General features: G+C 41.8%; 1 protein-coding gene across 2 annotated transcripts; it reads left to right on the top strand.

Moving 5' to 3' along the window:
• Positions 1–5847: 5847 nt before the first annotated feature.
• Positions 5848–12874, top strand: LOC124692788 (polyadenylate-binding protein-interacting protein 8-like). Of its 2 annotated transcripts, XM_047226221.1 has the most exons (10): positions 5848–6252; positions 6864–6974; positions 7068–7112; positions 8301–8373; positions 8456–8568; positions 8671–8730; positions 9590–9637; positions 9730–9798; positions 12310–12371; positions 12475–12874. In XM_047226221.1, exons 1-10 carry the CDS (start codon positions 5848–5850, stop codon positions 12530–12532), a joined length of 1044 nt encoding a protein of 347 aa, XP_047082177.1. In that variant the 3' UTR covers positions 12533–12874. The 2 variants fall into 2 exon arrangements, with proteins under 2 accessions (XP_047082177.1, XP_047082185.1); XM_047226229.1 differs by lacking the exons at positions 12310–12371; positions 12475–12874 and adding an exon at positions 10275–12303.
• Positions 12875–13723: the final 849 nt, after the last annotated feature.

Below are 13723 nucleotides of genomic sequence, written 5' to 3'. Positions count from 1 at the left end.
TATCGCAGATGTTAATTCGCGCACGCTTTTCTTTCTGAGGTCTCACGTGCGTCAGCTCTGAGCGGGCCGAGAGCACCACCCGAGGTCTTCTGCACCCTCGCATTTTGTAACCTTCTGTGTGGCAGCATCGCACGCTCCAAAGTGGCGTAGGACAAAAACGAAGTGGGTAAAATAGTCCTTCGTTGGGTGCAGTGAGAAATTCTCAATTGATCGACAGTGCAGACCGCCGTTGTGGGCGAGCCAGCCGTATAAAGCAAAATTTTCTTTGCGTCGGATTCCAGGTTCGTCGCGGATCTCGGTGTGCAAGAGCATGCATGCTTGGGCATGGAGCACGGCACGGGAAAGCGGCGGAACTGCGAAGTCAGATCTGCAACTATTCTCCCACTGCGCGACAATGGTGCTTGCCTCGTCCGCCGGGGCACGGCAATTGTGGGGGATGAAGGTGACCAGGTCCATGCCGCTCAGTCGTAAGAGCATCTTCATGGGCGCTTTCAAATAGTCGCTGGCAGGAGCGTTGGTATCCTCATATGGAAAACATCAGCACATCATCCTTTATTTGGGGGAGCTGCTCCCACACCGGCGCCCCCATACGATGATCCCAATATATGATTTGAATTTGAAAATTCGAATAAAAGCATAGAAATTCGAATAAGTTCACGAATTTAAAGTTTGAGTCAACACACGGTCACCAAATTCGAATAGGTTTTCAAATATGAAGTTTGGGCCAACATAAGGCCACCCGTCTCCGGCGCAAAAAAAGGGCTTCCAAGCCAGTTGATCAGATGAACGAGGTCACAGGCGGCTCAACCTCAACGACGTCCTCATCGGTGGCGAGCCCAGACGGCAGCTCCGTCGCTGCAACAGGATCCACGGTCGTCGGGGGAGGCATGGACGTCGACGGTGCCGGCGGAGAGATGAACGTGGAGGGTGCCGGGGGAGACGCCGATGCAGCTCGCGCCGCCATCACCTCTTGGCCGATGCGCTCGTGGTACATCTCGTGCCACGCCGCGCCAACGGGTCCATCTTCTCCATGTCGGTCATCAAGATTTTGGATTCGTGAGACATCTTGGCCAACGATAGCTGCGTCGCTTCGTTGGTGTCCTTCATGGCAGCGGCCATGGCAGCGGCGTGAGCTTCCATCTTCGCCGTCTCCACCTTCTCCCTCTCCAACGCGATCTTCATGTCTTGCTTGTCGAGGATTGCCTTCCACACGACGGCGGCCCTATCCAACGCTTCCTTGTTCTCAACCGAGAATGAGTTGATCATCTTCTCGAGGGAGGCGTCCACGGCTGCCAATAACGGCGCTGCATTCCTCTCGGCCTTGGCCTTTTTGTTGCTAATGGGGCGCCCGGTGGAGGCGCCGGCTGGATCGACCGGCCCATCTTCCCCGTCCTTCAATAGAGTGTGGAGGAGGTCGTCTCATTTCTTGCAACCTTGTAGCTTGTTGTAGCAATGCATGAAGGGGAATTCTTTGTCCTCGTGTTGGTGCTTGTACATCTCGAGGGCTTCGAACAGGCTCGGGTCCACAGGAGTGCACCCCGTGCGGTCGCACAGGGTCCCAAATTTTTGGGGGCCCATATTTTTCAATTTTTCATTATATAGGTTATACTTTGGAATATGTTAAATAAACAGGTTAGGTCAGTTGGTACTTGGCCGCGAGCCTTGCTTGTTGCTTGCTTGTTGATAAGTTTGAGGTTGCAACATCAATTCTTACCAGGCCATAATTCACTTTACTTTTGTACTTTTTTGCCACTCTGGCTGATGCTTGTGAGGCAAAATATAGTTGATTTAGTTATGCATAGCATTGAATACAACCCAGACAAGGGACTATGAAGGTTTTCTAGACATATAAAATACAGTATATTTGCCCTTGAAACAAAAAATTAGTTTTACGTCTTAAAAATGTGAGAAAAATACACCGAGATGTCATGAATTCTCAGATTGAATTAAATGATTAATCAATGTGGTTTTTATTTATAAATTGCGAGATAAGTTTGTTATAGTGTTATTGTGTTCATCTCACAGGATAGTTCTCGTAATACGTTTATCTATGTACACGTGCTTGTTGGCTGGAATAGCTTTACATCCTATAAGCCTTTGAGTTTTTGAATGTATTTTCTTATTTTTAAATGCTAAATAGTTTCAATGTATCAAAATAGTTAGATGTAGTTTTTTCAATCAGACCGCTGGTTTAAACTATATATATGTTTCGTTTTAGAATAGTTTTTAAAACGATTTTACCATAAGTTCAAAATCTAAAGGTGCGGAGAGTTTCTTAGTTCAAACGTCCATCTAAGACATATATAAATTTAACTTTTTTATTAGTTATAGTAATAAGATATGGCCCATTTTAAAATTTCGTACAGGGCCCTAGATTTTGCCGGCCCGGCCCTGGCCCATTCCTTGTCCCACTCCTCATGAGACATGGCCCCCGGCTTCTCCTTCGGCGCGACGGTGCGCGGCTTCGGCCTCGGCGGCGCCTTCGTCGGCGGCTTCGCTGCCTTCGCCGGAGCCTTTCTCTTCGGTGGCATGGCGCGACGGCGAAGGTTTTTCGGGTTGGAGGCTGGATGGGAGATGCAGCGGCAGGCGGGAGAAATGAGCGGCGGAGGGGACGAGGTTTTGGGAGAGAAGATCTATATTTTGGGAATGTTTGCCTCACAGGCGGTTCCCACGCCCAAAATTTTCCGTCTCACGAGGTGCTGGCGCGCCCGATTCGCGACCTTGGCGAAGGTGCCGGCACGGGGTTGCCGACGATTCTATTAGGCTAGAAATTTGTCCTGCGCCGTATGGGGCGCGCCGGTGTGAGCCCATTTTTGCTCCCGGCCCCTAAAATGCTATCGGGACCGCTATCGGGGGCGCCGGTGGAGATGCTCTAAGTGTCCATAAAGACAAGAGACAATGGTGAAGTAGATCCTGGGTTTAGACAAAAGTTTCCCGCAAAAAAAGGGTTTAGACAAAAGTCAAACTACTTACAATAACAATTGAGTATAATTTAACATTATGTTTTATTATGTTTTATGAAGTATGATGATTTATATCGTATTGATTTTACATTGTGTGTGTTGGTGTTTTCTTTATTTATTTATTTGGTTAAAACTACACAAATCTTGACTTTGACTTAAACCAGAACCTAGGTATAAAAATCAGAGGTTTGATGGTTGAAATGCTCTGTGATGTTTAGAGAATACAACAAAAAAATTATGTTGGGTAAATCTTTTACTATCATCTCTTGCAATTAATGTTCGTGCAAACATAAAGTTGTAGTATGTCCAATTGAGAGAACATGTGATGTAGATGTCATCTTGTTAAATAGCTTTTGTGCCTTATCTTAGGTAACGGTATAGTTTTCTTAGATAAGATAGGTCGACATATATTTTTTCCGCTATAAATAGGTTGTTGTGATGAGCTCGTACGTATAAATATTCAATTCGGCACATGGAAACATATGCTTTTCCCACCGGAAAAAATATTTTGAAATGCTAAAAAAATTCTAACGAAAATTTTCACGCTTACGTATCGATATTCTATGTCGCACATCAAGTTTTGCACAAAAATGACATCCTTGCTGACTTGTGTGAAAAAAACTTCACGTAGACTATTTTTTTACACCAAAATTCGTCTTTTTATGCATGATATTAAAAATGTCAGTTTTCCATGGAACGACTTTGTGAGCATGTAGAATTTTGAGATGTAATCATTAAATTTTGTGTCCAAAATTTCAACATTTTGAAAGTATATTTAAAACGAACTTCAAGAACTGGGAGCATATACTCCCAGGTGCCAAAACACCACTTCCAAACTTATTTTGTTCGTTAGGGCATGCAAAATGATTGATAAGAACGTCTTATCTTAATCTTGTCATGTAATCCAGCTATAACAACAAAATATAATATACAACAGGTTAATTTTTGGTGTTAACTAATCAAACATCACCGAATATATTGTGAGAGAGATAGTTGCCAAGAAAACCATCCCTTAATTAAGAGAAGATAACATTCTTTTTCAACTTTTTTTTTCCTTGACTTCAACATTTATCCCGTGTGGCACTCTTAAGATATTATTATTGTACATAATTTTACTAGACCGGACATAAATCACCGCTCTTAGAAAAAAGAGAAGTACACAATGCAAACACCGTAGTATAAAGAAGGCTTTTGTTGAGACAATTAATAGGGATTCAAGGACGTAGCTATGCCGGTTGCGTTGTTACATCCTTTCTCGTTTCCGTAGGGCATGGTGCCATGGGTGGTATGCAGTGTTTAAGGAGATATATACTTTGACTAAACCTAGAAAGCAAGGTATTAAAATCTAAAGGAGTAATAGTTTTACGTGCTATATGGCGTATAGAGATTACAACAAAAAGATGTTTTATATTAGACAGCTAAAATGCATTCTAAACATATTAAAAAATGTTAGAATATTCTAAAACAAAATGTTGCGTGTAAATCTTCACATCGACATGCTCCCGAAGTCGTTTGAAGAGAGGCCAAACCTTATGCGGCCTTGGCAAAAGAGGAAATAATTGGTGCTAAAATAATTTTTTCGTGAGTCATCTTTTATTCTTTTTTACACACGCCACGAAAGATTATAAATTGTTACGAAATTTTAAGCGTGCAAATAGAATGTGGAGATATACGTACCTGAAAAATTCTAAAATTTTAGCATTCTAAATATTATTTTTAGGTAAAGGAAGCATATGCACCACCTTGGCTCCTCTTGCTCTTACCAACACCAACGTATTAAGCCCCCCAAAGAAAGCACTCTAACACACCACAAAGGTAATTTTTGGGACCTGGATTCAACGAAATCTGATTAAACTTACTCCGGTACCATGTTACAAAAATTTCAGAGAGGGGGGGGGGTTTCGTTAAGAATATTCATTTGGAACTTATGGTTTTCACCTAAACTACGTATTTTCGAATTTGGGTAGTATATAAATTGGCACGAGCATTCATACGTGCAACCTCTACATGCACAAAAATTATTTGAAATTTTCGAAGGTCCGAAAATACGGATTTTAGGATGCTACTCCGTACAATATTTCGGTTTCCATGGAACCCAGGTCCCAACACGTATTTTGGCTTCAACATGTATGACCACCTACCCCTCAACCAGATCTCACACATGAATCCGGGGAAGGCGGCCTCCTCCTGATTCCTCACCAACCTGTGCACTCTGTCCTCTCACGCAGACACCTGTCGTTCAAAGCTCTCTCCCGGGCCGTTCCATTCCGCACCGCACAATCAGTCAAGGACGTTCCTCACTGTCAGTTACGTGCACACATCACTAGTCCTGAACCACACACGGCCGCAGAAGATCCCACCGCCCCGCCGTGCTATGTACTCTACACAGGCACACACCCATACGACTCCACCATCCTCCCCCAAGAAAAAGATAAAACCATTTATTCCTCCGCAAGAAATCATCTCATCAAATAATAAATATCCAGCAGAAAATAAATAAGAAAAAATGGATAATCGAAAGCAGCAGATAAAACCGAAGCGAATACGAACAAAGTGACGACGACGATTTATTCTCCCCCAAGAAAAGATTTTCTCTGCAAGTGTACAAGAGGGAAGTGAAGGAATAAAATGGTGAAGAAAAAAGAAAAAAGAGGGCTCGCGCTGGAGCAGCTATTTATAGGCAACCTCCCCGAAAGCGATCTCGCTCCACGCTTTTTCCCTTCCATTCCTCCTCCTCCCACCACCGCCGAATAAAAAATAAAAAAACCTCAGCGCCGAACGAATTCCCCCCGATTCGATTTCCTCGCGAGCCGGCCGAATTCACCGGCGGTGCGGCGGCGCCGGACCGCGATCGGCGGGTGAGTAGCTTCGTCGGCGGGCGGAGATGGTTGCCGTGGCGGCCCAGGGCCCGATCCGCGCCGACGCCGTGCCGGCGGCGGCGGATGCGGGCAAGGCCAGGGAGGACGAGGTGCGGGAGTACAAGAGCGACGTCAGGAAGCTGGAGGAGCTCTTCAAGAAGCTCAACCCCTCCGCGGCCGAGTTCGTGCCGCTCTCGCGCCGCCAGGCAGGCGGCGACGGCAACCGCAGGCTCTCCGCCGACGCGCCCGTCTTCGTCGCCCCCGCCCCCGCCGCCGCCGCGATCGACTACTACGCGCCCCACCACCCCTTTCACCACCACCCCCAGCAGCAGATGCACGTGCTGCAGCTCGTCGGCGGCGGCGCCGGGGGTGGGGGCGGCGGCAGGGACTCCAGCAGCGACGGATCCGCCAGCGGCCAGCCGAATCGACGGGTAATACCTCCTCGCCCGAATTCTCGCCCATTTCCGATTTGTTTCCTCTCCTTCTTCTGCTAGGGGTTTGGAGTGGACGTCCTGCGCCCAGATCAGCCGATCGGATTTGGGGGTTTATGGTTGACGTTGATGGGTTTCGAGTTCTGATCCCCCCTCGCACGATCGGCTCGGAAGTTGATCTGTTTTTTTTTAGGGTTTTAGGCCTAGTTTGGGCAGTGATTTTGTACAGTCAATTTTGGATGATACTTCGTTGAACGGACTCGTCTCCTAGATCGATCGATTGACTTGTTCTACCACCCTCCTAGTTGGGCGGCAATGATTTGTGTACTACCCTCAAACAATTCCGGATGATGACGCCAACGTTACTTCGGTGAATGAATGGACTCTTCCCCTAGATCGATCGATTCATTTCTGATACATAGTGGATGCATTTTTCTTGTTATTATTGTTAACATCTGATGCTCTTCTGCATTCTTGTTCTTGACCTAGTTTTTTTCACATGATTTGTTTTTCATTGAAACATCCTAGTCATTTGATCCTATCTGGGTTCCTATATAAGGGCAGCATCCTTTGTTTTGATAATGATAGGCTGCATTGATCTATGGTTTCAGAGAAGGAATGGCTTCAACCAGGGAAGACGGAGGATGGGTGTCCGCCCACGGCGATCTGATAGGGAGGACAGTGTGCGGCGAACTGTCTATGTCTCTGACATCGATCAGCATGTGAGGACATCAAAGAGAATCATCTGTTCAATATTGGTTTCTTCTGTTCAGTTTTTCTTCTTGACTCACAGACTCACCCCCGATTCATTCCAGGTCACTGAACAGAAGCTTGCTGAAGTTTTCTCAAACTGTGGTCAGGTATCGTCTTAGATTCCTGACTGTTAAATATATCGGGATAACTTGTGATGTCTTTGTCCATATCTGCTTTCCTACATGCGGAAATATAATACTAAGCAATTATAATGACTAAATATATTGTTGCATGATGGAACTGTTATCTAAAGGTAATTCAGCATGTGGACAAGTATTGCTTTAAGGATCAATAATTATATATGTTAGATATTTCTACAATAGCAACAGAGTATGAGGTCTGTACTATGACTGCAGCTTTGTGATCGAGACATACATATTTTCTAAGGTTAATTCATTAGTGTGCCTCTCAAATAATTTTATCAGTCCGACTGAAGACCTCACTAAAACAAATACGTATAATTTTTCTATTTGTAAAAAATAATTGTTTAGTTTTTTTCTTCTCCGGGTACTGATCTAACCATGGCCAAGAGATACGGGTCCTACCAACACAAGCGAAACATGGCATTTTACTCTTTCTATCAGCATAATAGTTATGTCCGTTAGTATCAGCTATGTTATCAGTCATGAGGCAGCAGATTTATTCCACATTTGTATTTGCTGCGAGACTGCCGATAAATGTGGGATGTCATTTGTTTGTTCATCTCAGAGACCCAACTAAATTGATCAAAACCATACAATCCTCACTTAAATAGCTCAATCACTGCCAAGTTTCTAAATATTTAGTGCTGGCAGCTTTTTTGGAGTACTGACAGAGAGACCATCTTACCTCCCCTTAACTCAATGAACGATTCTTGAGACACATCCCCTGCTTGGTCAGCTGCTTCTGTCGTTCCACCTGCTCCTAAACTACTTGTGTTATTTGATTCAACCTCCATCAGTAGTTCAGTACCATGCTCTTTTGTGTCTCATGGAATGCTTTTGTTTAGCGCGTTTACTTTACCTATAACTGATGTATCAAGTACCTGATTTTCAACCAATCTCCAACATCGCACCTCTACTGATGGTCATAATCATAAATTCTTGAAAATTAATATCTTATACAAAACATGAGTTACATAACTATGCACCGAGTTCAGAACGATGTGGCATAAATATGTTGGTCCACCCACATTTGGTGCATCAGTACTCCCCGTCTAAAACCACCCCTGCTTTAAGTAGCTGCTATATATAGGCAACGCTGGATATCTCATTGTTGATACTTAGTAATCTTATAACCATCTTTTGCACTTGTAGGTTGTAGATTGTCGTATCTGTGGTGATCCAAATTCGGTGATGCGTTTTGCCTTTATCGAGTTTGCTGATGACGGTACTGTCTCAAAATACAAATTATTTTTTTCCATATCTTATATGTAAGAAGCAATCCTGGATGAAGTTCTGCTTTTCTGCAGTTGGTGCAAGAGCAGCTCTATCACTTGGTGGAACCATTCTTGGTTTTTATCCTGTCAGAGTTCTGCCATCGAAGACTGCGATTTTGCCTGTGAACCCTAAATTTCTTCCCCGAGTAAGTTAAAATATTTGACCACACAAATTTTTTGTGTACTTATTTATACTACTACTTGATCTCCAGGCCTTGTAATAATATTAGCCTGTTCTTTTTGTGCAGACTGAGGATGAGAAAGAAATGGTATCTAGGACTGTGTACTGTACTAACATTGATAAAAATGTATGTTGATGCCTCTTCATTTCTGTTATGTTAACTTTACACACAAATTTAAATCACATCTATCTAGAAGGCCTGCAAGAAATGCATATTCACTGTATCTGATGGTCTATAGAATGCATATTCATTGTATTTGGACCGTGAGATAAGAAAAACCTTAGAAACCCTGGGTTTCTAGATCTCCTTGCTAAGGTGTTTTGTTTAAAGGAATTGAAATCCTCTGATTTGCCCATTTGCACTCAGATGATCTATTATCAGATGATCTGTTGTGATGGATTATAGGTCCTTCCAGAAATTCTAGGTTTGAAGCAATTTCTTAAAGCACACGCGATTTTACAAGTTGAAAATCTAGTCAAAAGTGAATGTTGGCACTAAGTGAAGACTTTCCTGTTAGGCCTGCACACTAATTTTACCTGTGTCCTGGGATGGATGGCCGATATTAGATACTCCTACTAGAATTTTCTCAATATCCTTCCTACTCCCTCTGTCCGAAAATAACTTGCTCAACTTTTCTAGATATGAATGTATCTGTAACTTAAATGGGTATATATACTTCCGTATCTAGACAAAATTGAGCAAGTTATTTTGGGCCCAAGGGAGTATTATAGTAGTGCAGGTGATTTATGTTGTAAGCATAATGTGCCACAACTTCTAAGTGAAGGTTTATAGCTGTATTACTTCAATTGCTATTTTAGTAGCACCAAACATTTCAGTTTCTGAACAAAGATAAATATTTATTGCAAAGGACAAAATGATAAACCCACATATCCTCTTGTGCTTGTTTGATGGTTTCTCACGGACTGTGATGTGTTGATTGTGCGCATCTTCTGCTTCTTAGTTATCCTTTTCTAAATGTGTTTAGGTTCCGGAAGAGGTTGTGAAGAAATTTTTTGAGGGAATTTGTGGTGAGGTGTGTTCAAATGCTTATCTTCTCGGCATTTTTTCTATATGACTAAGCTGAAGTCATTTGACCAAAATATTTATACCTTTTCTTTTCATTAGGTTGCTCGACTGAGGCTGCTCGGTGATTATGTGCACGCGACATGCATCGCCTTTGTTGAGTTTGTTCAGGTAAGCAAAACATGATATTTTACGAAAATGCATTAGAAGTTATCAAAAATGTAATTTTACCATTGAAATGGTGCTAATTGCCTTGGAGTCCATAGTGTAGAAAAATATAAGATTTTTTGTCTATTTTTATTCAAATAGCTGTAGCTTATGTACACAAACTACTGCAAAGACAAGCAGAACAACACTCTTGTTTAATTGTATTTGCTGCGCTGATTTATTCTACTCCTATATGGACTTGAGTTATTTTCATGGACTTAAATTTCACCATCCTTTCACATTTGCAGTTGCACATTTTTCTCTCTTTTTTGTATTATAATACGGAGTATTTGATATTTTTTCCACTCCCAGCATAAAAATTTGCTTTATCAAAAAATCAGAAACACAATGTCTGTTCTTACAGGAAACATCAGATAAAAGTCACAAAGATCATTCCTTTGACAATTTCTTCACATCTTGCTTCTGATATCTGTTATCAGAAACAAAATGTCTGATCTTACAGGAAACTTCAGATAAATTGCAGAGTGGCCTAAGATTTAGTCTCGGCTGCATAATAACAGAGTGCGTCAACTACCTGCTTTGCATGTTAACAATTTGTAAATCTGCTCCGAGTTAACATTTAAACAGGTAAAAGAATACCCAAAATCCCATCCATTCTGAATTCTGAAACCATCCCACATAGCATGCAACACAATGCTTCCTTTATGATCTGAATCTCAAGGACTTTCGCTTCAGCAACAGTGCTGAATCTTCTGATAAGCGGTACCCATCTCAGACAAGGCGCAGTCTGCTCCACTAGTTTTGTTTTGATCCCCACTGCATACTCTTGTCACTCTCTTTTGCCTGCATTATAGGCTGCATCTTCAACCATTAGCAACGGTAGTACACGATGAAGTGGAATCACAAGGCATTTTGTTCTTAACCAGATAGTTTTGCATGTTTTCCTGTATCAGCAAAAGAATAGCTGCAACACCTACTTTGATCGTCCTATTTTTAGTGCATGAACCTTTGAGCCAATCATCAAATGCATTATGGCCGTTCAGATTTACTTTCTGAAAGCAAAACACACATTTCACAATGTTTCAGTTTAGATACTGATCCAAACTGCAAAGTTTCTGACAGACCGCCGAATCAACAAATACATTTCCTTTCCCATCATGATTCGATCAAATATTCTGTAGACAAGATAATCTTCCTCCATAACAAATGCACAAACATTAACTTAACGATAAAGCCACACCCCTATGAATGGAGCCTTGTGTACTATGTCTAAAAGGGAAGCGTGACATAGAACTGATTATACGGTCAATAATTGTTCAGTCTTGCTTAACCTTGTTTGAGTTTAGTGGATTTTAAATTTTTTTAGACACTGATGCTGAAAATTTTGACCATATCTCTGATTTCTCCTTATCGGATCTTTCAGAACGTGATAGTGTCCTGTTATATTTCCAGCATTTTCCCACTGTGAGAATGTTGCTAAATGCTATCCCATCATCTAGGATATTTATCTGTTGCCATTCCCATAGTTTTTGTATTCAGTTTCCATGATCTTGTACTACCAAGTCCCCAAATAGATGATCCTTTAGATAGACTGCAGTCAAACTACTTCATTGATATTTAATTGTTAAAAGATATGTATGTTAGGTGGAAATGATGCAATCCTAGAAACTAGTTTCACAAATTTTGTATGATGTGTTAGGTCAAGGTTGCATGTTTGAAATCATGACACAAAAAGTTCCATCTATTTTGGATTTGGGTTATTAAGGATTTGATTATTCATGTCTGCTTTCAGTCTGGAGTATTACTATTGTGTTTGGATCTCGTGTGTAAAGTTTCAGAAGTTAGAATAAAGTAGATTTTTTTTTTATAAGATTCGTGATGGCAGAAGTTGGATGTCATGCGATTAGTATATCGTAGCCAATCGAGTTTGGTGTTTATTACTAGGGTTGATTCATAGTTTGTTGTAACTCTTGCTATATTCAATTTTATCCTCTCTCTGGCATTTATGTTTGTTGTAACTCTTGCTTTGGTTCCCTTGTGTTTCTGTTGGGTTTCATATCTAGCCTAACCCAACCTGCTTGGGAAAAAGGCTTTGATGATGTTGTTGTTTGCTCTGGCATTGAAGTCAAACTTTTCATGCTTCGCAAGTTCCTTTACTTGTAACTGTATTCTGGAAACTTGAAATATATTCTACCTATCTGTGCTCTACATGTCAAATGTCTTATAAGCACAGCACATTCAAGAGCCATTACTTATTACAATTATGTTTGTTAGTTGGTGTTTAGAAAGCTTTGTTGCACCTAATGACTTGCTGGAGCCTAGAACGATCTTTCATGAATTGATCTCTGTTTTTTCACATCTGGCAATTCTTGCGTTAACCACTTGTTTTTTCAGTTCTATTTTCAGAATTGAAATACATTGTGCCTTGTATGTAACATATGTGGTTGATTTTTTGCCTTACAATGTTGTTCTTGTCTAGGCCTTTTAACCTTCTTCTTTTCTTTGTATATGCAGGCAGAAGGTGCTATTATGGCCCTGAACTGCAGTGGCATGCTTCTTGGCTCGCTTCCTGTCAGGTAAACACTTGCTTCCCATGCATGTTTTGAAATATTGTTAGTTGTGAAGCTGATTTATCACAATGCGCTCAACATTTTTCCTTGCTTGATCTTGTCTGTGCAGGGTGAGCCCATCAAAGACACCAGTCCGTCCCCGTTCGCCTCGCGAGATGTTGCACTAAATCTGCTTCTTGTCTGAAGCTGGCGTCCAGGGCAGCAATTCTGGGCAACAAACCCCTAGTCGTGGCCTTAGAGACTGTCTCGTCCCGGATCAGTAACTGTCCTTGAAGAGTGTGTTACCCTTTTGGTTATCTAGGCTAGTAGAAGGCCCTTCCTCGCAGATGTTTCTTGGATCAGATGAGAGACCCATCTGTATGTTCTTTGCTGGGAGCTCTATTTTTACTTTCTTTTTTGTTATATCCTTATTAATCCGTTTGTTAATTATGGATGGATGCTGTAGCAGCCTTCGACAGGCATTGGAACAATAATGTCTATGGCTTGTCCTATTTGACTTGCTCTGTGAATTGATTCTCACTGATGTTGATGTGCAACTAGATCCTGATGTTGATGTGCAACTGATCGTTGCTCTTGCATGCCCATTTTTCAAGGTATGTTCATAGAAGCTGTTATAAACCATACTGTATGTTGAAATGTAGGTCCTATTAGTTTTATCAAAGCCAAACCGTGCAAACTTAGACTAAGTTTGTCAAAGTCTACACAAATAGTATATATCAACATTTAGATTATTAAATCAATACCACTAGAAAATCATAAAAATGTTTTAGTTTGGTATAGATAATTTTATAAGTAAATTTGGTTAAAGTTAGGGCAGTTTAACGTTTATGAAAATCAAATGTGCAAGGAGGGAGTATAATGCAGAATCTCGCTGGCATGAGAAAAATACAGCAATCAAATTTCATGAGTTCTGGAATTATAACAACAACAGTAAAGGATGGCGACTTGGGTGGTTACCGCCTTCGTTGTACGGTCTCATTTTTCCCTATCCTTCTTGTTAGAAATAGGATTAGCTTAAGTCTTAAGCTAACTAGGTAGTTACTTTTGTCCAACAGCCGTGTCTCTTCGAAGGGACACAACCTTGTAAACCGCCTTTATTGGTGCCTGTTCGCTGGGTATATATACCCCTCAATCATCAATGAAATCAATAGTTCATCTCTCAATACTTTTACTCTAAACACGTTATCACGCACTTTGTCTCTACCGAGAAAGCATAAGGCCAAGAAAAGAACAGGAAAGCAGCACGGCACGACGGTCCGGTAGCAGAATCTCCGACGCGATGCGTGGCCTGCCCGCTCCCGACGGAGGTCCTCAGCCCCGACGCGGCCACGGCATCTTCGGCTTGGTTCTTTCCTGCA

Source organism: Lolium rigidum, chromosome 1, assembly GCF_022539505.1.
Source record: "Lolium rigidum isolate FL_2022 chromosome 1, APGP_CSIRO_Lrig_0.1, whole genome shotgun sequence".
Classification (NCBI taxonomy): Eukaryota; Viridiplantae; Streptophyta; class Magnoliopsida; order Poales; family Poaceae; genus Lolium; species Lolium rigidum.
Note: the sequence above shows the minus strand (reverse complement) of the source record. Positions and strands in the feature narration are given on the sequence as shown.